This window comes from Mus caroli, chromosome 9 (assembly GCF_900094665.2).
Source record: "Mus caroli chromosome 9, CAROLI_EIJ_v1.1, whole genome shotgun sequence".
Lineage (NCBI taxonomy): Eukaryota > Metazoa > Chordata > Mammalia > Rodentia > Muridae > Mus > Mus caroli.
The window spans coordinates 95,183,693-95,206,736 of record NC_034578.1 but is presented as its reverse complement, the minus strand read 5'-3'; the positions used below and the strand labels follow the sequence as shown (position 1 = coordinate 95,206,736).

The following is a 23,044-nucleotide window of genomic DNA, read 5'->3' as shown; positions in this document are numbered from 1 at the left end:
GAAACCCTGTCTCAAAAACAACAACAACAACCTTCTCTGCCCAAAAATACAGTCAATATATAAAAAAATCTCATTCAGAAACAATCTCAAAAATTAAATGTATGGTTCTATGGGGACAAGAGGCTTCATCCACATTGCTCTTTTTATTGTCATGACCAAGCTCCACCGCACAACACAACTCTGGGGGCTTTCTCCAGGGTCATCCTGGACTCGGTGGAATGGTGTCCTGGTTAGTTTTAAATATCCATTTGTCACAACTGAGAACTGTCCAAGAGGAGAGCCTCCTCAGAGGAAGTGCTTTGAGGACAATGTCTGTGAGGGATTGTCTAGATTGCTCATGGATATAGGAGAGCCCAGCCTACTGTGGGCAGTACCATCCCCAGGCAGGAGGTCCTGAACTGTATAAAAAGAGCTAGCTGAGTACACACAGCTGCAGTTAGCAAGCAGTATCCTCTAGGGTTCCTAACATGTTTCTTTGGCTGTGAAATGAATTCCTTGGTCAGAGGTAGTGCTGTGTGGAACAGCAAGCAGGCCTACCTTCATGGTCCAGCCTTCATCTCCTTGCAGTCATAGACTAACAAAGCCTTTCTTCCTCTAAGGTGCTTTTGGTCGGAATGTTTATCACAGCAACAGAAATGAAAGTAGGGCAGCCAGCCTCAACCATGCCATCCCAACACTCTAATGCCTAGTACTCGATTACTATGCCTGGCCCTGGTAGCAGGCTAGCACTCGTTTACTGTGCCTGGCCCTGGTAGCAGGCACTTTGTACCTCCTACCTCTGTCTGCACCCCAACTCAGTAGTGAAAAGCTAGAGAGTCCACCATAGACTACCTAACTGGTAACTGACTCAGGACCCAACTCCACGTTGACCTGCAGATTACAAAAACTTAGAAACAGTGACTACTTTCAGTCTGGACTGGACGTAGGGATCATGGAAGAAACGCTCGGAAGTCCTGTTACAATCCTTCTCACATTTACACAAGACCCAGCACAGGACCCAGCCCTTTGGGGTAGCGGTCAGGGGATGAATAGAGGTTCTGTCTGTCTCCTACTCTGCTTCTCTTCAAGGGAAAGATTTCTTGGCTGCTAGTGAAAGCGGGAGGCCTGATGGCCTCTTCCATTTGGGTGAGACCAGCCAAGAAACAGGGCTAAGCTCTCTGGCAAACGTAAGAGAATCACCAGCCAGGAATCCTGGGTCGTGACCCCGAGCTCCAAGGGCTGACATCAAACTTTTCTGGGAGCTTTGAGTGGGTCAAAGGCTTTGGCTTTCCTTTCTGGCCCAGGTCTTGGGAGAGATCTTCCAAAGACGAGATCTCCAAGTCACTCTCATCTTCTGAAAGCTGCAGAGGTAGAAGAGGAGAAGAAAATTGACATTGATAAGTGCAGGAAGGTGGCAGAGAGTTCAGAAACAGGGGGGAAGTGATGACAGAAATGAGAGCAACTGGGAGAGGAGACTCCTCGTCCTGCCTTTCAAACGCCCTGCCTCTGAAGAGCTGCTCCAGAGACTCAGGGCCACAGTGATGGGATCCTCTAGTATCCTACTAACGAGGCCAAGGCAAGCACCTTGGAGCTTCCTGTGACAGACGCTCTGGTTGTTCACGTTTGCATCTAAACCTGGGCGGCATGCAAGCTCTCAGTCACCTATTAAGAGTGTTAGACTATTAAGAGTGTTATACTATTAAGAGTGTTAGACTATTAGTGTTCATTCACAACAGAGGAAGAGGAAGAACTTAAGAGATCTTTACATGGGCTCCAAGATGAAACCCACACACAGTATGATGTGTAATAAAAAGGTATGGGAGTAATATTAAATGCAGATTTTTTTTAACTCCTCACATTCACAGAACTGGAAACCCAGAGCCTTGAACTCCTGAAGCTCTTGAGAGGCCTTAATTGAAAGGACCCTTCCTTGAAGACTGGAGGTCAGAGCTGCCTGGTGAATACTAAACGTGAGAGGAGACGGAGAGCAGTGGAATAGCCTGGAATGGGTCTGGGCTGCAGCCAGTGGGAAGACTGAAGTCTGCTGGGGGGGGGCTAGGCTACATCCAGACTACAGGGCCCAGGCCAGGAGCTCTCATCCATGGTTCTCTGTACCTCCACTGGCTGCCTGGGGTTGGACATATGACATTCCATGTATTTCATCCTGGCATGTAAGAAGACAGCATCCAGGGCCTAGACAGCACCTCCATCTGTTTTACCTATTGCTGCTGTTTCTGAATGGAGGACAGGAGAACTTTACATAAACTCCACGATTGTGTGATTAAAAGAAAAAAGGAGGTAGATAGTGCTATTATGAAACAAAGAGTAGGGGACTAAGGGGGTTGCTCCGTGACAGTCTGCCTAGCAGGTGATAGTGCCATCAATAACACTAAAAAGACAACTGCTCACAACTACTGCTGCTGCTGCTGCTGCTGCTGTTGTCGTTGTTGTTGTTGTTGTTTGGGGCAACATCATAATCATTTCAAAAATAATAAATAAATAAACCTTTTTGGTTGAAAGACGTGAAGTAAAAAGAATTCTGTTTTTCTACCCTAGAAAATAACAGAAAGTGGCAGCTGTCCCCTGGGAGGGAAAGGGTGGCAAATCAGTGCTAAGTCTGCAAATCCCATGGCAGCCACAGCCTGAGAAAGGCCAGGCCCTCGGGGGGTGTAGTGGTGAGGCACCGACCCCCTTGAATACTTGGGACAGAGGTCTACACTTCTCCATTTGATGTGCTGTGTGGCACCACTCCGATGCCTGCCCTCGGTGGACAGTGTTTTACATCTAACCCTGTGTTAGGGCCTTCTGTCTAGTGAGGGCTGGGGAGACTTGGGACTATGGAAGAGACAGCACAGGAAGACAGCAACCACAGCAGGAAGATCCCAGGGGTAGGAGACTAGGAACTGAACCGCCTCAGGAAGTGCTTATATAATGAACCAAAGGGATTTTTAAACATGGCCACAGGGGAAAAAAATCCAAAGTGGTCATCTTTCTATGTATACACAGATAAAGGAGACAATGTCACATGCGGTGGCCTTCTCAGGATACATCAGACTGATACTTGCTCAGTCTTTCCCCAGCCCCTCCACTCCAGAGCCCTTAGATTTGGAGCTGGCTCTCCATGGGACGTAGAATTACCTTCAAGCGTCCTACCTGAGACTTTCTTGCTGGTGTGGAAGCCCTCTGAAGGGCAGAGTTGGGCCTTAAGAACATATTGACCCCTCCAGAAGGCTTCTTGGCTGGCGTTTCAAGCTGCTTCTCAAGGTTTTTGACAATTGACTGTACCAGTGTTCCTGGGAAGGGGACAAGGAGCCACGTCAGTGGAACAAACCTGGAGAGTGAACGCTTAGTCCCTTTGGGCCACACCTAGGCTCCAGTGTGAACGGATGGACAGAGAGAGAGAGAGTCAAGAGGAAAAAGAAAGGACTAGCCCCTCCCCTCCCCCACACAGAGAAAAAAATATAGAGACGGTCCAGGCTATTACTAGCCTGGTTTCAAGAGGCTTAGATAGATCAATAGACAGACAGACAGACAGACAGACAGGTGATAGAACAAAACAAACAAACAGACAAAAAAAACCGCCTTCATCCTGTAACTGTACTGAGTTAGGACGTGGCTGCTGGTGGAGGTTTAGAAAGATCAACCCTCTAATGAATCCAAGGCAGAGCCAGCCTTCCGTTTAATTCATGTAATTCTGTAATGCATGAACTACAAAGACTGGCATGCCAGGCAATGTGTGATGGTTAACCTTGTCAAGCTGATGGATTGGAAATGGCCTAGGGAATTAGTAGAGCGCACCTCGGGGGCGTGCCTGTGAGACATAGGGCTCCGATCTAATCAGTGGATTAGATTCACTTCCTGTGAATTCCATACAGGAAGCAGGTATTAACCAGTAACTCAGATTATCAATAGCCACACACACACACACACACACACACACACACACACACACACACTCATGGTAAACCAAGATGATGGACAAGCATAGCCTGAACTTCACCCAGCTCCCTGGATTCAAACTCTAAGAATCTGCAGACTTTTGGAGCTGTTAACAGCCCTTGGATGATTGATCACTGTGGTTCCCGGGGCTGAGTGGCTCAGTGGTTAAGAGGGTCTACCTCATTTAAGCTGAGCTTGGCTGCCACCATCAGTCAGCTCACAACCACCTACAACTCCAGCTTCAAGGATTCCAGCGCCCTCCTTTGGCCTCCACGGGGCCATCTGCATCACTTGCACATACCCGCACACAGACTTGCACATAGTTAAAAGTGAGTCTTTAAAAGACAGAAATGCTTATTAGATTCCTACTCTGTGCCAAGCACCGAGTTCCTCAGCCTCCTGATTAGTTGTCTTGTTAAAATATGTCATTTCTTACAACAGAGAGACCAGAATCCTTGCACAAGGCCAAGCAGAGCGTAACACGGCCAAACTGTATCAGTAGACACATGACCTCCCAGCTCCATCATCTTGCCAGCCCGCCCGCTAAGGCAGCAAGGCTCCATCCAGAAAACTAACCCTGGTGGCTTCTCACAGGCTGACAGGCTTGGACCATGCAGCAGGCATGAAGCAGCATCCCGGAGTCTACTAAGATAAGGAAGCGCTTAAAGACTGCAAACCCCAGGGCTCCCCTCGCTTCTCCTTTGCAATGTCAAAACTGTAAGTGCCCCATTCTCCACCTGGGCTGAGAAACACAGCCTGAAGCAGGGGCATCACTTCCTTCGGTGGGTTTTATAAGGGAACCTTGAAAGGCTGGGGGCAGATGCCATTACTTTGAGAAGAGAAAGGTTCAACTCCTCATCGTGACACCCTACGAGATAGAGCATGGTAAGTTTAAAGAACAATTCACTCCAACTACCGGAAAACTCAGCTTCAGTCACTATAAAGCCATTTTCATCAACAACCAGCATCCTGTTTGTCTCCCAAGCAAATGTCAAACAACATTTTCTTTCCCACACAGATAAAATGGCGCTGCGGCCCAAAGGCTTTTGGTGGAGACTCGCTGGAGGCTTCTGGCTGCCTTCTACTGGCCGTTTCTCCCATATAGCCCCAAAAGGGAGCTAGGCCTTAGATGGCCTGCTCTGCTAGTAAGACCATGAAACACAAAGAAGGAAGGGGGCTCCCCAAACCTCCAACCTTTAGACACCCAGTGACACGTACATGGGGTAAAAGAAGCCCCACCCAAGTCTCCTGGCATGTCTGAGACACTGAAGAAATGCCAGACTGGAAACACCATTCCAGGGCACGGAGAGACCGGAGCTGGAGAAGGACCCACCTGAAGAAGCCAGCCCACCTGAGCCCCTCCCAGGAGGTTGGGCACTCTCCTCTGAGGTCTCGGAATCAGACCAGCCCCAGTTGTCCTCAGGCTTGGCTGCTGACCTAGAGAGAACTTTAGGAGGCTGAAGGGACACGCGTTGCACGATGTCTCCCTCTGGCTCTTCTTCAGAACTAAAAGGCGGGGTGCTGCTGAGAGACCAAACGAACGGAACATGGGTCAGAAAGAAATACTCAAAAGCCAGACTTTGCCTTTCTGGTTTGCCCAGAGCCAGCCCCGCCCCTCTCTCAGGCAAAGCATAGAGCTCACAGTGCCTGAGGCCCTACCCTTCCACTTCAGCCTGCTTTGGGGGGAGACAGGAGGGGAGGGGAGGCCTGCCTGCACTGGAGTAGAGGGTTCCCAGCCTCTTCTCAGAATCTCCTGAGGAATACTACCTGAGGTACTTCCTATGTCCCCTTCCCTCCCCTGTAATGCAGAGCTCTGTAAAGATAGGCTTCCTGAAGCCAAGCACCACCACCTCCAACCCGACAAGAGGCCAAAGCCTAGAGCTCACCTCAGCCCGGACCCAGGGGAAACAGGGGTACTGGAGGGTCCATGCACTCTGGGGCGTGGAATGGGGGTGGACACCTGGGTGAGGCCGGGGCCATGGCTGCTGTGGCCCTGAAGAGTTGGCGTTGAAGGTTCTGCTGGTTTAGATGGCAGTGCCACAGTCAAGGTCCTGGTCTTTGGCCGGACCTCCCTTGTGGCCAGTGTGATCCGCTGGCTTTTGACTAGAAATACAGAAAGGACACAGAATGGGCCAATGGCCAGGCCTATAGTCCCGAAATAATGTAGAAGAAAGACCAGAGATAACACCAGAGATGATTAAGCCATAATACACTGAAAGCTGCTCTATGTCATGAGCCCCTCTGCTAGGACAAAGATCCAGTTTTGTCAGAGGCTGAGAGAGTATTCAGTATCTCAGGGTCACGCCATCATTACAGAAGACCAGAGAAGCCAGCCAGTCTGAGGACCCAGGCCGGCTTTGCTCACAACCTTGACTATTCACAACCTTAAATGTGAGAGGCCCTGCAGGAAGCCCCTGCGACCACCAGAGGTCGCTGCAGGACTACATGACTACCAAGAGCTACCAGGCTCTTTCATTGCCAAGGGTAAATAGCCAAGGTTGCTGTGCCCAAGACAGGCAATTATTTACCACCCCTCTGTTTTCCACATTACACTGGGACCCCCTTGGGAGACAAGGAGACCAACGATGTTTATTCATGGAAAGCAAACTGGAGAGGAAGTGTCTCCCAGGGAGCTAAAGTACTTTCCATGAAACTTACACGTAAGCACTGAGTTCAGAGAGAAGTGTTTCTTACTGCAGTAGCTCAAGGTCAAAAAATGTCTGCGATACACTGCTTTCAGAGAATCTGTTTATTCATAAGTGGGAAAGGGCAAGCTGAAGAAAGGTGAAAGGCAAACAAGCCTGCAGAGGGGAAAGAACAGCTTCCAGCTACCATGTACCAGTCACAAACCAGAGCTCTTTGCACAGACAGATCTGTATGACACCAGGCACACCTTCAGGCAGCGATTTCCCCGCTTTACAGGGATGCTGAGATAGGAAAGGAACAAAGGGGCAGGTGCAAAGCTGGTCGCCCAACTGCCGTTGCATCTCATAGCAAGCTCCAAAGCAAGACACGTGATCTAAGCCAGCGGCTCTCAACCTTCCTTATGCCGCAGACCCTTTAATGCAGTTCCTCATGTGTGGTGATCCCTGAGAAGACATTGCCGTGCTTCCTGTCCTGCCTCTCCTGAGTGTCCAGCACTCCTGGGTCTGTCTGACTCCCATCAGTCCCTGTTGTTTTCTCATGTGACAGAGCAGGTCTTGGCATGAAGCGAGGCAAAGCTATTCTGTGCTAAGTGTAGAGACGTTTGGGCCAACGAGCGAAGGAATACAGGTTCAGATCCAAGCAGGAGAGCCACCCGTCGGTCAGAGATGTCTGCAAGGCCTGGAAGTGTCCTTCCTTGAGAAACGCTAAGGTGAGGCTGACTTGTGATGGAGTTTCTCAGATAATCACATCTTTTTACCGTAGCTTATACTACCTGCCCTGTTATCTCTTCAACATGTTGCCTTAAGTAATACCACATAAAATACTGGCTTTATATGTATACAAGAAATAATTCTATTACCTAAAGTGATTGCTATGCCAGGAATATTTTTCCCCAATTCACGTATCGAAAAAGAATAAGTTGTAAAACAATTGGTCCATGTACCAACTGAAATTATCTCTAACGTCCCCAGAGATACACATGCTGCCCTTGGCAAGCTTTATTTGCACCAAGAGCTCAGCTCTGAACTGCTGGACTCGTCACAGGATTGGCATCCCCTGGCCTCGCCCACAATGGAGGAAATGACATGAAGGAACCCATGCATTCATTAATCCTCCAACCAAAGCATAAGGGTCTCATCCCAACCCCACCCTGGAGGATCCCACAAGCTCAGTTCATCAGAGAAGCATCCCGAGGGAAGGAGAAGCAGCGCTCTCCACCTCAGGCAGAGCGGAATCCTCCCCTTGGGTCGAGGTCTCAGAGCAAGGCCTGCCCTCGGCTTACCTGGAGGCTGGCCATCTGGCTGGGACGCCACAGCTGTACTCTCCCATCTTTTCTTCACCCTGCTGCTCACTTCCTTGTTGAGCTTTTCCCTCAGACTGGGAAACTCTCGGAAGCTTCGGGCTATCTGCTCCCGTTGGGCTCTCAGCAGGGGCTCCAGGCGTCGGACAGTCTGAGCAGAAATTCCCTTTGTGTCCTAGAGGAGACAAGAGTTCACCTTTGCATACACAGGCTCCCTCCTCCTCTGCCTATAGCTGCTGACCCAGAGCTACTGAGACTGGTGTCTGGCATGTTCTGTCGGAGGAGGTGACGTGAGAACAGAGAGGGTGACCTTCACACATTGCAGAAATCCTGAGGATTCAAGTTCGGCAGCTCTATCACCACGCACTACACGGGCTTCAGCAAAGGGCTGCATCGCGGCTCACACAGTAAGGGACCTGGACGGGGCTTCCCCAGCACACAACTGAACCCAGGGGGAGAGCATAACCTGCTTCACTTCATACCTCTCCTGGCACTCCTGTGTTCTTCCTGCTTAACAGTGTTTGGAAAAACTGGACTACAAACAGCAGTGTATGCTTCTAGAAGTTTCCTGGGCTTCAGCCACCCACCCCGAGCCCAGGAGACAGTCTGGGAGACATCCGAATCCCAGGTGGAGAATTATCAAAATCAGACAGTTTTTAAATACGACCGAGCCTGGATTAAGCAGCAGGTGAGGACAGAGCAGTCTCAATGAGAATCATCGCAAAGCTAAGCCTAGCTGTCTGCGTTTGTTTTCCTCGTGTTTCTAATCTTACTCATTGAAAGGCAAATGGTAAGTTCAGTGCTCGGTGACTCGGATAACATAATGTACCTTTATTTACTAATAGATGTCCCTGATGCCCATATCCACACACATCCAGGAACAGCCACACGGTCCACACATAGATAGTGGACTCAGATAGATGTCTGTGCAAATGGGACTGGTCCATAGACCAGACTCAGCCAGTTGACTGCCCTCTGTCCTCTGTTATAGACGCAAGCAGAAAAATAGCCAATGAGCACAAAACACTGAGATGGACAAGGACTTAGAAGAGAAAAGAGCAGAGACCTCTCAGCTGCTGAAAGCTGACAGATGCTGCCCAGACAGCAATGAGCACAGGAAGAAACAATTGACCCTGACATGGAAAGAACAGTAAATCTCGTCTCTAGGTGACAACACGTTTGGTCTTTGCTGTTAAGTCTCAGCCATTAAAACAGTCCCTGGTGTAGTGCACTACGTTAATTCCACCTTTGGAAGCTGGGGTGAATCTAAGGCCAGCCTGAGCTGCACAGCAAGACCCTATCTTTAGGCACACAATCAATGACTAACTCAACAGTGGCCCAGGAACTGACCCTCTTGATCCCCAGGCCCTCCAGCTTCTCTTCCAGGGTGTCCTCCAGGATGGGCCGGAACTGCTTCAGCCAAGTGGGGTTTTTCCTGAGAGCTGCTAACACCTTCCGTTGCTCCTGCCGCTCCTCAAGGGAGGCCTCGAGCTCTGCAGGAGGAGACAGGAAGCAAGGTCAAAGCTCCCTCCTGAGACCACGGTCCCCAGAGCCCTGCTGTACCTGTCGGTGACTCCAGTCTCTGGAGTGAGTCGAGAGCAGATCACTCCCACATACCTCCCCATGGGTCAGAGGATGCGGTATCACACATCAGGTCTGGGTATCACTGTCTCAGACTCGCCACCCACCTATCTTCCCATCTCCTGCCATTCTGGACCTCAAAGGTCTGGGCTCAGTCAGTCTTGAGACAGGTCAACCCATAGCTTTGGTTTGGAATTGAGCCTTGAAAACAACTTCTTCCCTGGGCTCCACTCTGGTCTCAGAGGCTAGACCAGCTCCAGACTCAGCCAAGCCTCCACCTGATACCATCTCCTGCCACTGAACTCTCTGCTACCACTAAATATGGTCCTGTTCTAAACCCGATTTAAACCCCAGACAGTATCTTCCCCTCAAGTTCCCTCTCTAGGTCATGGTGTTTCCTCCTACACTGTAGTAAGTATTGGAATTACTTGACCTAAAATTGAACATACCTGGCCCCTCCTAAGTCAACCCCACCCATACTGTTGGGACCTACGTAAAATATTAAGGACTAGATAAAATGTTAAGGCCTAGGTAACAGTTATCTGGCTAGCCTGCCATTATAAGGAAACTTTCTCATACGGTTCTGCTGTTACAAGGAAACTTTCTAACGCCAAGAGTGATTGGATGTTCTGTTACGTTCTGTGCCCTTGGAAACCAACCATGATAGAAGTCAGGAGAATGGTTTTGTATAGTTGCCCACAATAAGCTTGGACCCGAACCAACCACAGCAGTGATTCCTATACCTATGTAGAAGTTTTTATGGTGTTTGACTTTATAAGCTGACCCTGAGATGGACCCCAACACAAGACAGACACCTGCACCAATATAAAACACTACTTGGAATAAGACTTCCATTTTAAGCAGTGGTCAAATAAAGTTTAAGTTCCCCAGAACCTCCCTGACATCCTACTTGGCAGAAAGCGACATGCACATAGGTCACTGACATCCTGGTTGGCAAGTTAAGATATGGATGTTAGACAAGACCCATCTTCTTACACAAGTTAAGACATGGATGTTAGACAAGGCAGGTCCCCTGCCACAGTTGAATACCCCGACCATCAGAAACAGGGTGAATGTAAAACAGAGACATGTTCTTGAGGGAATCCCGTGTCCCTAAATCCTGGCTGGTGAAATAACTTGACACAGATGCTTGTGGATTTGGGGCTTAAAAACCCTGTAGAATCTTAACTCAATGTCATGGTTCAGTTCCCAAATCTGGACCATGGCCCTGGCCCATCAGTCCTGGGGTGTATACTCTCTGACTGAGACTGGTGTTTGAGTGGTTTGTGAGGCAATTCCTGGACCACAACATATATATATATATATATATATATATATATATATATATATATATATATATATATATATACATATGAAGGGTCCTGGAATCTATATATTCCTGTGCACAGATGATTCTGATGGGGGTGTCATATACCTTACTTCGAGAACTATTGGTCCGTGGGTAGGAAAATGAGTAGTTATAATAAAACGTGCTAACTGCTACAGAGGGCGAGGACATGGCGATGGGGGTAGGGTAGGGGTGGGGTTCCAGGATTTGTTCTTCAGGGCCTGTAGGGTGGTGGTTCTCATCCTTCCAAGTGCTACGATCCTTTAACATGGCTCCTTATGTTGTGATGACCCCCCCAACCATAAAATTATTTTGTTGCTAATTTAAAACCATAATTTTGCTACTGTTGTGGATTGTAATTTAAATATCTCTTAGGATATCTGATATGCCACCCAGGGAGGGTCAGGTCACAACCCACAGGTTGAGACCCACTTCTGTAGGGGCTCCAGTGCCCTGAGCGCTTTGATTCACTTACCACAAGTTATTGATTTTAGGAAAATCACCTTAGACACCTCAACCACCTCAACCAAGGCTGGACAAATGTCTATCACCTCAGAAAGAGCAGAGATGACAAACCAAAGATACAATCTCACCCCAGCCTGGCTTGGTGAGCCAATAGTTTAATTGGGGTAACATAGAGGAGGATGGGTAACCAACAGAGAGCTACACCACCCAAGAAGGGGCTCGCTCCTCACAGCTACTGCTAAGTGCTTAGAACTCTTCAGGGAGGGGCAGGGTCTCTGAAAGTTAACGGGCTCTAGCTGAGCAGGTCTCCTGAGGGTAATCCCAGCCACTGAGTGTTCAAGACAGCAGGGGCCATGTTACGCTGTCATGGTTTGAATACACTTGGCCCAGAGAGGGGCACTATTTAGAGGTGTGGCCCTGTTGGAGTGGGTGTGGCCTTGTTGGAGTAGCTGTGTCACTGTGGGGGTGGGCTTTTAAGACCCTCATCCTAACAGCCTGGAAGTCAGTCTTCCACTAGCATCCTTCAAATGAAGAGGCAGAGCTCTCAGTTCCTCCTGTACCATGCCTGCCTGGATGCTGCCGGGCTCCCACCTTGATGATACTAGACTGAACCTCTTAACCTGTAAGTCAGCCCCAATTAAATGCTGTCCTTTATAAGACTTGCCTTGGTCATGGTCTCTGCTTACAGGAGTAAAACCCTAACTAAGGACATGTGCCAAGAGGACAGCAATCCATTACGGTTGAGTGCTCAGGACCTAGAGAAACTCATCCTGTCTCCTCCAAGGAGCTTATGGGCAGACATGGTGACTCTCAAGCTGGCGACACATCAAAGCCACCCAAGCTAATTATACCCAAATTAGTGATAATGAGTCAGAAACCTAAATTTTTATTTCAAAACTCGCTGGCTTTGCTTCCAAACATCATCGGCCAGTGATTTGTAAGGTATGAAAATTCTCTGAGTTTTCACTCCAAACCTTCTGTAGCAGCAGGTGAGGCCCTGAAATCTGTGATTGGACAAGAGCTGACCAAGCCACCCTCCTCAGGTGACTCTCAGTAAGTATACAATGAGATGCACACCTCAACCCAGGCTACACACTGGAACTGCCTGAAAAGCTTTAAAGGTCCAGAGCCTATCTGCACAAGCTCTGCAGGGGGTCGGGGTAGCACAATCCTCCACCCAGTTAGGTGTAAGCTCCCTACCTGGGTCTTAACGCACAGAAAGTTTCAGTCATTTGAGGCAGGAAGCAGAACGCTCGGGAGGCTACATAGGAACACATTGCTGGTTCCTGTCCTCCAAAATTCTACTTCCATCTGTCTGTGATGTGGTTGGGAGAATTTGCCAATTTACATTTCTAATGCCATGCTTGCTACCTGCTGTCCTGGGACCTAAAGGGACACAGCACACTGTACCAGGCAGATGATAGGTCTACCAAAGCCATAGGGACTCACCCACTCATCTCAAAGTCTTTCTAACTAGAACTTGGAGAGTTTCCTTCAGGCCACATGACAGGCTTGTGACTTTAGGTTCCCCGTGATCTACCTACAGCTATTTCGCAGGGACAGTAGAACAAGACCATTTGAAAGATGAGATCTCCTCGGTGGCTCCGAACAGCACTAGGTTGGCAGGTACAAGGGGCAGGCAAGAGTCAGGAGCCCTGCAGGCACTGGCTCCGCCTCCTGTAGCCTATGGCTCAGTGGCGCTGCAGACCGAACATTAGTACCTTTAGTGCAAGACACCTGGTGCACACAAGGTGCAGAAGAAATATTTACCTTGTGTTCTTAGTTCCTTCCACCATAGTTTCACGTGTCCAGATTACAGTTACAGAAAAACTAAAGGAGCTGGAGAGACGGCTTAGCAGTCTGCTCTTCCAGAGGTCCTGAGTTCAATCCCCTGCCACCACACGGTGGCTCACAAATATCTATAGTGTGATCTGATACCCTCTTCTGGCATGTACGTGTACATTCAGATAGAGTACTCATATACACTAATTAATACATTAAATAAATAAATAAATAAATCGGGGGGTGGGGGAGGAGAGAGAGAGAGCGCGCAGCCTATCTGCTTTCTTCACTGACAGGAAAAGAGAGACCCACCTTCTTCAGAAGAGTCCTCCTCTGTGGCCACAGCCTTTGGCATCTCTTGGACTTCTGAGAAGACAGGAACAATTAGTGGCACCAGAACCCTGCAGCCCAACCCCGACACAAGAAAGGTTTAGTAAGTACCCCGGGGTGAGTGCTGGCCTGTAAGGACCTGCCCTCCACAGATTCATCTTTACCAGAGGAACAGAATGGGAAAAGATCACAAACACAGACATTGGAGGCAGAAAGATCCGGTTCACATCTCAGCTCTGCCACACACATCCCCCAGTAGCTGTGCGGGAGCTAAGAAGTCCCTGAACCTCACTCAGTGTCTGTTTCCTTATGTGGAAAATAGAGGAATAACAACCACCCCGAGTTAAACACAGAGTAATACAAAGACGGGCCTGAAGAACTTGGCCCGGTACAGTTGTCATTAATGGCATGCTACAGACATGGTGACTCAAAAAGACTTAAAGGCCCAGCCTTATCGACACCATGCCCAAGACTCTCACCCCCTCCATCCCACTGGACCAAATCAAACCGGGCATGAATCTCTGGGAGCTGATGGGAGGCCTTCAGCAAAAATACCCTCTTTCCCATAGGCCCTGTCCCTTGCCCAGTTCAAGAGCCTGTCACCACACTGCATGTACCATGGACTGCTAACACCACCTCTACCCATAAGTCACCTGGGCAGCGGAAGAGAAAGAGCCCAGGACACCTCCAAAGACTGATACTAAGCTCCCACGGCAGACTTACCCTCCACCTTCCTGAGGGACAAAGTCTGGATCTGCAAAAGGCAGGATAGAGCAGGTTACAGTCAGCAGAGGACATTGGAGGGACTCTGTTCTGCTCTGAGCAGGAGATCTGCCCAGAATAGGGAAGAAAGGGCAGCCATTGTTGCCATGCCATCCACTAAGGGCTCACTACCCAGCCCCATGCTCATGTCATCTCCCACTGAATATGTGGAAAGACTCAAGGAAGATGTGGTACTCAGCAGTCCTGGATGACAGCCTGCTCAGCTCTCTCAGGAGTGAGAGACCATAAGGACTGTCTTCAGAGAGCCATTCCTTCAGGGCAGGAGGCCATGGAAGCAGAGTGGAACAGCTGGTATGGAGATGAAATTGATGTAAGACAGTCAGGAGAAGGTAGAAATTCTAACCAGGGATGCAGACACCTGAGCTGAGGGCTCCTGGGAGCACAGAGGCCACACAGCATCCCTGCCTGGAGGCCTGACCCAGGAACTCCCTAATCTGCTCAACACACCTTTCCCAACAAGGGCCTTCTCTTTCCTCTTTCACAGGTTGTAGACTGAGCAGTCGAATGTGCAACCTGACCTCAGACCACAGTTAGCAGCTGTCAGTCCGTGTTTGGATGGAGCGCTCTGAACTAGCAAAGGGTCAAATGTTAGCAGCCAACTGTTTTTGGTTTTCTTGGTTTGTCTGTTTGTTTTGCCACGTGGAACCAATAAGAAACAAGCTAGCTTCTGAATAAAAGAAACACTTTCAGAAGAGAGATGCAAAACAGGAAAACTCTGTCCATCCTCACGTCCTGGTCCCTTTTATTCCCAAACTCTGCTGCTCCCCAGCCTTGGGCTATGAAGCACCACTCACTGATACAGTGTGTCCTCTCTTCTGCGTCAGCTTGGGTTTCTATCACCATGTACTGGTGTCGAAGTTCTCATCTAATATCAATTCCCAACTGTTTCTCCTTACCTATCTCTACTGCAGAGACAACAAAACCGACTATGAGGGGCTGGAGAGAGGAAGCAGCAGCTAAGAGCACTCGCTGTTCTTACCCAGATTCAGCTCCCAGCAGCCTCTAGTCACAATCTTCTCTAATCCCAGTTCCAGGGGAACGCCACAGCCTCTTCCAACCTCCAAGGGCACCAAGCACACACATGGTACAATACTTGTATGCAGGGAGAATACCCATTCACACAGAATAAAATCTTTTTTTTTTTAATGAAGAACCCTTTTTTTAAAAAGTATACTCTTTCCCCGTGTCTTAGCTAGGGTTTTCTAGGGCTGTGATAAAACACCATAGCCAAAAAGCAAGGTGGGGAGGAAAGAGTTCATTTGGCTTATACTTCCATATCAAAGTCCATCGTTAGAGGAAGTCAGAACAGGAACTCAAGCAGGGCTGGAACCTGGAGTTAGGAACTGATGCAGAGGCCATGGATGGGTGTTGCTTACTGTCTTGCTCCCCCTGGCTTGTTCAACCTGCTTTCTTACAGATCCCAGGACCACCAGCCCAGTGATAGCACCACCCATAATGGTCTAGGCCTTCCCCCATTGATCAATTACTGAGAAAATGTCTTACAGCTGGGTCTCCTGGAGACATTTCCTCAACTAAGGTTCCCTTCTCTCTAATGACTCTAGCTTGTGTCAAGTTGACACACAAAACCAGCCAGTATACCCAGTTACTTTAAAGTTATATTTGCTCACCCACACAGCTTTGACCAATCATACGACTCCAATGTCTTGAGCTAATGCAGAGAGCTCAGAGGATGGAGGCCCCTGCTGCCCAAGCCCAGTGACCTGCATTAGATTCCTGAATCCACACAAAGGTAGAAGGACAAATGAACCCCACAGACTTGCCCTGTGAGCTCTCTGTGTGCTGTGGTATGCACGTGCTCACACACACCTGAAATAAATTATTATATTTGAAATGTTTGGGGAAGAGGCCTTTTCATCAACTTCTTCCATCAAATATGTTATAACATTTGGGGCTGTGATGCTATCTTGTAACTACAACAGCTGAATATAAAGTTGAAATCAGAGTCTGAGTTCTCAGTGGTACCAATCTGGTGCTAACCACAGCCAGCCAGGGTTGCCTCTTTGGGTCTATGATGAACATAAACCACTAATACTTTATTCTGTTATCGTGAGCCAGCAACCTCCACTTCCAAGCAATAGATCTGAAGGATCTAGTTCCAGGGTTAACTAGAGGTGGCTTACAGAAGCAAAGAGGCCAATGTTTGCAGGGACTAGGGGACAAGAGTAGTGTTGTATAGCAGTTTCCTCCCAGACTAAAACATTCCATCTTGTAGTAAACTCCTTAAGCAGGAAGGTAACCAACTCAAAAGAGCTTCAGGAAGTCCCTGAAATCGACCAGATTCACTAGGCCCCTCCCTGCCGGAATAAGGAATAAAAGCTGAGAGCACCACTCTCAGGAAGCTAAACTACAAAGAAGACTCTGACAAGCTTCAAGAAGGCTCTGAGACCAACTGAGCTGCCTACAAGAAGTAGAATCCTGGTGAGCTGCCTGGAAGAAGCCTAGACCAACGGAGTCTCTTGGAGAGGACACTCCCCAGCCTGCTGAGCTGCCTGCAGGCAGTGCAGTGTGCTCCAGGTTCCCAGCTTTTGTGAGCTGTCACCCATGCTGGGGCAGGCTTTAGTGATACAGGTATCACATTTATACTCTCAGAAGTAACTCCTTAGCTATACTCCTGTACGTAACCCCAGTAAAACTCACTGGTTCACCAAGTTGGGCTTTGGTGGTATCTGTACTTTGGTCTGTCGTGGTTCCCTATCTGGGGTGAGTAGATCTGCATGTTGTGTCTCCCAGGAAAAGTTCTGTCACGTGACAGGTGGTTACAGTGAATGTGGCTAGAGAGCAGAAAAGTGTAACTAACAAGAGGCATGAGGACAGGAGGAAGGAGAGAGACAGTGACAGTAACTCCAGGGTTATGTGGAGAACAGGAACCTGAGGCTGCAGGTGGGGCTCAGAGGGCATAGAGACAGCTTTCCCACAATCCTGGCCTTCCAAAGGGGAGCTGAGTACAGGCTGGTTGGGAAAATTACCAAGAACAGGTGAAGAGCCATGGCACCTAGCTTTAGGAGACACTCAGACAGCCAGCAACTTCTTTCTTACTGGCTTAATAGAAAACCTCCTCAGAAGCCATTCCTTTATGGAGAGGGGACTGGTTAAGAAGTTACATCTATGAATGTACAGATAAGGAGCACATCTCTGTGTCCCACCAGCCTCACAAGAGTCCAGTGTCATCACAATGCAGACCTAAACAAGCCTGTTTCATCAGCCATTAAATCCATGGTTCTCAAACCTGCGGGTCATGACCCCCATGGGGAGGGTCACATATTCCATATCCTGCATATCAGATATTTGCATTACAATTCATAATAGTAGCAAAATGACAGTTATGAAATAGCAACAAGGTAAATGTTATGGTTAGGAGAATCACCACAACATGAGGAACTGTATTAAAGGGTCGCAGCACTAGGAAGGTCGGTAACCACTGCACTAAACAGAGGTCAAGAGAAAGCAGTATCTATCTTGAAGGGCAGTTTGGGGTTTAAATGACATAACACACAAACTGCCAGCCTGGGGCCAGGCGTCCTGTGTGGTCTCTGGTGCTAGAATGAGCTGTTTGCCACAGCCCACTTGGAGACCGTGCTACTCCAGCCTGGAGGGAGGTGGCTACAGCCTTTAACTTCTCTTCACTCCCCTTCAGGAGCCTAATAGCATCAGCTGCATGAGCCCTGAAGAAGCCAAAGCCATCCTCACAGAGAAGAGGACTGGCAGTTGCAGGCCCCGACTAGGAAAGAAAGGGCCTACCGTCTCCTCCTGGGACTCGATAAGCCTGGCTTGTTCTTGAAGCTGGGCACGGAGGGCATTGATATGGCGCTGAGACTGGGCAGCTGCTTTCTTCTGGTCCTGAGACAGGGACACGTGGAGCCTCTCATTCTCCTCCTGCAGCTGGTGGGCATAAGGAGGTTGGTCAGTGAGATGTCTGCTATAGACCCAAGGAACCCAAAGGCCCCAAGGGAAAAGGGTGGTCCCTACAGTCAAGTGCTCCTGGTGGACCTCTCCTAATACAAGACTGGATCTTTAAACTGTGCAGGTGGCTTTTTTAAAAAAATGTATTTATTATGTATACAGTATTCTGCATGCATGCCAGAAGAGGGCATCAGATTCCAGTATAGATGGTTGTGAGCCACCAAGTGGTTGCTGGGAATTGAACTCAGGACCTCTGGAGGAACAGCCAGCACTCTTAACCTCTGAGCCATCTCTCCAGCCCCGCAGGTGACTTTCTAACAATTCTAGCTGCCTTCTAGTTTGGGTACATTTTTTAAGCTGTACTGGGGAAGAAATGGGAAGAGAAAGTGGAATACATGCTCCCAGGACCATGGACAAAGGTTCTGTCAGATGTCGTCATCCACTGAGGGCATTCAGGTAAAAATGTACACTCAAAAATCATCAAATTCACCTTCAGATAAAAGCAAGTGAAGAAAATGTGTTGCCACCTCTGATATAAGAGCAGAGGCAAAATGTGGCCATCTAATAATACTTGCATAAAGATACTCCAGAGAATATAAATGAAATAAAACCACCACATGGGACTGGGCAGCCCTATGAGGAAATGGGAGCAAGTGCCCCATGGGTCCCTGTGTCTCACGGGTCCACATGTCCCATGGGACCAAGTGCCCCATGGGTCAAGCTCTGTCTGCCATGCGTCAAGGCATCTTCTGAGCCAAGGGCCAGCAGAACCTGAGGAGGTTAACCAACCACCTCCCTAACTTGCCTCCTTCTGGTAGGCATCTATACAGAAGCATGTTCTTGGTCCTGAGGTCTGCTGCTCTCTGTGCTCAGGCCTTATGATGTGAGCCCATCACTAGACTCCCTCTGAAATGTCACTGAGGTCTGCCCTACCTGGTTCTCCCTGGCTGTGGAGATTTACAAAGAACCCACACGTAATAGGACTGATAACTCCTCTGAGGCTGACAGCCTGAAAGCAAGTACCCACTTAGTGCAGGATGCATGTGAGTCAGGACACGGCCAGGGGGCCCTGAAGCAGGCTAAGGAACCTGTGAGATAGGCAGATGACCCTATTTATATATTAAAGGGGACTTGCAACCATGAACAATAACACCCGATAGCCAATTCTAGGTAGAGAATGGGATGGGGTTGGGGGTGAGGTGTGATGCTGAATAGGAAAAGGTCGTGGGAAACCAAATTCTTGCTGCCACACAGGAGCTACCTGTCTCCTCTCAGCTACCCGCTCTTCATGCAGGGCCTTCATTTTCCTCTTCCACTCTGTTTTCTGTAAAAGAACAGAAGCTTGTCAAATGGAGCCCTCTAGATAGTAATAGATATAAACTATAAAACTATGAAGAGTAAAAAGTACTGGCTCCTGGTCAGACAGGAAGACTAACAGAATAGAGGACCTGAACCATGTGGGGGGAAAATGAGAGAGAATGGAAGCATAGATCATTGACAACTGGAGTTTGAACAAGTGGCTAACTGACCAGAAGAAAACAAAACAAAACACAAATGTCTGTTTAAAATCAAAACCAACTATAGACAGGTCAGATAATTGTGCATAAAAATCAAGACAGTAAAAATAGTAATAATTAAGGTGATAGAATTACTCAAAGAAAACACAGGAATATTTTCCTTTTAAGTCTCAGAGTGGGTACAACAACAAGAAGAGACAGAGAGACAGCCTACAGTTAAGAGAGCTGCTGCTTACTCAGAGAACCTGAGTTCAGTTCCCAGCACCTATATCAGGTGGCTTGCAACTTGCCTGTAACTCCAGCTGCAGAAGAAGATCCAGCGCCCTCTTCTAGCTTCTGCAGACATTCTCACACATGCATGCATATACACAGAGACACATACAGTAAATACATAAATAAAAATGACAATGGCTCCTTTAAAAAGGCTGACTGCTTAATAACTTTTACCACGGAAATTACTTTATTACGGCCATATGACAATAAAGCGAAGCTGAAAGCCAATAGAAGACTGGAGAAAAATCAGCCACAAACAACTATAATAACAAAAGTCTTAATTCCCACATGTTGGGCTGGAGAGATGGCTCAGCGGTTAAGAGCACTGCCTACTCTTCCAGAGGTCCTGAGTTTAATTCCCAGCAGCCATGTAGTGGCTCACAACCATTTGTAATTAGATCCCATGCCCTCTTCTGGTGTGTCTGAGGACAGCTACAGTGTACTCAAAGACATAAAATAAACAAAGTCTTTAAAGAAAAAAACATCTCGGGGCTGGAGAGGTGGCTCAGCAGTTAAGAGCACTGACTGCTCTTCCAAAGGTCCTGAGTTCAAATCCCAGCAACCACATGGTGGCTCACAACCATCTGTAATGAGATCTGATGCCCTCTTCTGGAGTGTCTGAAGACAGCTACAGTGTACTTACATGTAATAAATAAAACAAATCTTTAAAAAGAAAAGAAAAAGTCTCACATGTTATACAAACACAAAACTGGGTAAGGAAAATAGCAATAATAGACAGAGAAGTAGAAAGTCCAAGCCAGGCAGTGGTGGCGCACACCTTTAATCCCAGCACTTGAGAGGCAGAGACAAGTGGATTTCTGAGTTCAAGGCCAGCCTGGTCTACAGAGTGAGTTCCAGGACAGCCAGGGCTATACAGAGAAACTCTGTCTCGAAAAACAAAAAAAAAGAAAAGAAAGAAAGAAAGTTAGTCCAGTGCAGTGGCTCATGGCTGTAACTGGAGCATTTGAAAGCCGGAAGCAGGGAGGAAGGTCAGGAGTTCAAGGTCAGAGTCCTTCTCAGATACACAGTAAGTAGAGGCCAGTCTATAGGCTACATGAGAACCGTCTCAAAAAGTTAAAAGAAAAAAATAATAATAATAATAAGAGAGGAGGCAAAAAATAAATAAAGAGAAAGGAAAGGATTAGAACAGAGTTCAAGTTTATAGGAAAAGAAAGGTGCTGTCTGTGTGTGCACACATGGACACATATGTGTACATATGTATGTGTATTTGTACATGCTTGCGTGTGTGTGTGTGTGTGTGTGTGTGTGTGTGTGTGTGTGGAAGCCAGGTGTCACTCTCCATCTTATTTCTTGAGAGGAGGTCTCCCGCTAAACCAATTAGCTAGACTGACTGAGCCTTGAGCCATAAGTCTGGGAACCTGTCTCTGTCCCCCAACCCCAACCCCCAGCCCAGCTCTAAGGTTCTAGACTTATGCGTTTCTGGTTTTTATGTGGGCATTGCGGATCTAAACTAAGGTCCTCACGCATGTATTGCACGCACTTTACTGACCAAGTCCTCTCCCCAGGACAATGACTTTTTTATGATGTAAATTCCATGAACCAGCTCTATGGATTAGTTTTGCGGGTTGGTTGGTTGTCTGTACAGTTAACACAAACTAGAGTCATCTGAGATGCGGGATCCTCAAGAAGAAGATGCCCCCATGAGACTGGCCTGTAGGCAAGCCTACGGGGTGTTTTCTTACTCGATGATTGATGCAGAAGGACCCAACCCACTGTGGGCAGTGTCATCCCTGCGGCGGTCCTAGAGCAAGCCTTGAGGAAAACAAGCCGGTAAGCAGTTTCCCTCCACGGGCTCTGCTGTGGTTCCTGCCTCCCCTCCAGGTTCCTGCCTTTGCTTCTGTTGATAATGCACTGTAACAGGGAAGTGTGAGTCAACTAACCCCTTTCCTCCCCAAGATGCACCTGGGCTTGGTGTTTTAACACGGCAATAAGAAGCCAGTGGGACTCCATGAAGCCAGCCTCGGCACCTTTCTGCAGACAGGCTTCCAGCTCTTTCTCAACCACCCTTCAAGAGCAGACACAGATGCTGGCGCACCCTTGGGCTGCAGTTGCTGACTGTCCCCGTTGTGGCCTTATAAGTGGTATCCACCTCCTCTGCCTGGACTTAAGGAAGCTTCTCCCAGAGGTGGCTAGGGTAGACAGGGTACAAATCTCCCCAGCTCTGTTCAGTGACTTCAGAGTGATGGCCCAAAAGGAGCCTGCACACCACAGAAACTCTTAGCTCCGAACTGACAGCTAAGCATTTACTACCACACCACAGATCTGTCATAAATTTCTCAGGACTGTCTCTCTTTCTGAATACTTTTTTCAACTGTGTTAGAATGAAAGTTGGAGACAAAAATGTCAAAAATAAATAAATAAATAAATAGCACCTATGTTTACCTATATTTGTACACATCAGGTAAATATTAGGATTAAAGCCATCACCAGCCTTGCCCGAGAACCTTATTCTACTTTCATTCTGAACAAGACCTGAAAATACAGAGCTCTGATGTCTCTCAACACAAGGCCAAACAGAAACCTCGGTGGGGACAGCTAGATTCTTGGCTTGCTCTGGACAGAAGGGTATGGAGCTACCATCAGCTCACCTGGACTTCCATCTTTTCTCGAAGGGCCTGGAGCTCCTGGGCATGCTTGAGTCTCTCCTCTGACTCTTCATCCCGCAGAGACCCAAGGTGGGACTCCGTCATGCTGTAGGACTGCAGTGCCTTCAGTTTCTGAAAAGGCCAAGAATTGTTTTATTAAATGAAGTCCTAGACCTCACCCCAATACAGAACCAGAAGAGTGAAACTCGCAGCAATCGAGAGCCTCCCCACGTTGTCCTCACCACCACCACGTGCCTGCAAACATCCACACCAATCAGCAGCCCCCTCCCAGGGGGTCCCCTGGGCTCAGCCCTGTACAGTAAAAGTAAGTACCCATGGGAAACACAGACTCAAGTGCTACTTCAATTCCAGTGAATTTCTAATGTCCCCAAACCCTGAACTTGCCCAAGTGCTGGCCAGCTTTTTCCCATGTCTGGAATAAGCTGGAAGACCCACACTTAGGGCCCATGTGAGAACCTCTGACTCCTCCAAGCCATGCCCTGAGGATTCCTGCCTCTTATATACAGAGAGAGAGAGAGAGAGAGAGAGAGAGAGAGAGAGAGAGAGAGAGAGA

The 23,044-nt window shown here is 48.2% G+C and overlaps 1 protein-coding gene across 5 annotated transcripts in view; it reads right to left on the bottom strand.

The window, feature by feature from the left end:
- Positions 1-23,044, bottom strand: part of Dzip1l (DAZ interacting zinc finger protein 1 like) — a 39,498-nt gene continuing 16,454 nt past the window's right edge. For 2 of the 5 annotated variants that reach the window (XM_021173016.2, XM_029481110.1), the window contains exons 7-17: positions 22,474-22,602; positions 19,336-19,398; positions 17,913-18,053; positions 14,094-14,124; positions 13,353-13,406; positions 9,215-9,357; positions 7,847-8,039; positions 5,805-6,021; positions 5,252-5,442; positions 3,133-3,272; positions 1-1,340 (exon numbers count right to left, since the gene is read on the bottom strand). In XM_021173016.2, the coding sequence (XP_021028675.1) occupies positions 1,176-1,340; positions 3,133-3,272; positions 5,252-5,442; positions 5,805-6,021; positions 7,847-8,039; positions 9,215-9,357; positions 13,353-13,406; positions 14,094-14,124; positions 17,913-18,053; positions 19,336-19,398; positions 22,474-22,602 (1,467 nt within the window). In that variant the 3' untranslated portion in view covers positions 1-1,175. The remainder of the gene's footprint in view (positions 1,341-3,132; positions 3,273-5,251; positions 5,443-5,804; positions 6,022-7,846; positions 8,040-9,214; positions 9,358-13,352; positions 13,407-14,093; positions 14,125-17,912; positions 18,054-19,335; positions 19,399-22,473; positions 22,603-23,044) is intronic. The other 3 variants (XM_029481112.1, XM_029481111.1, XM_029481113.1) reach the window with 3 other exon arrangements.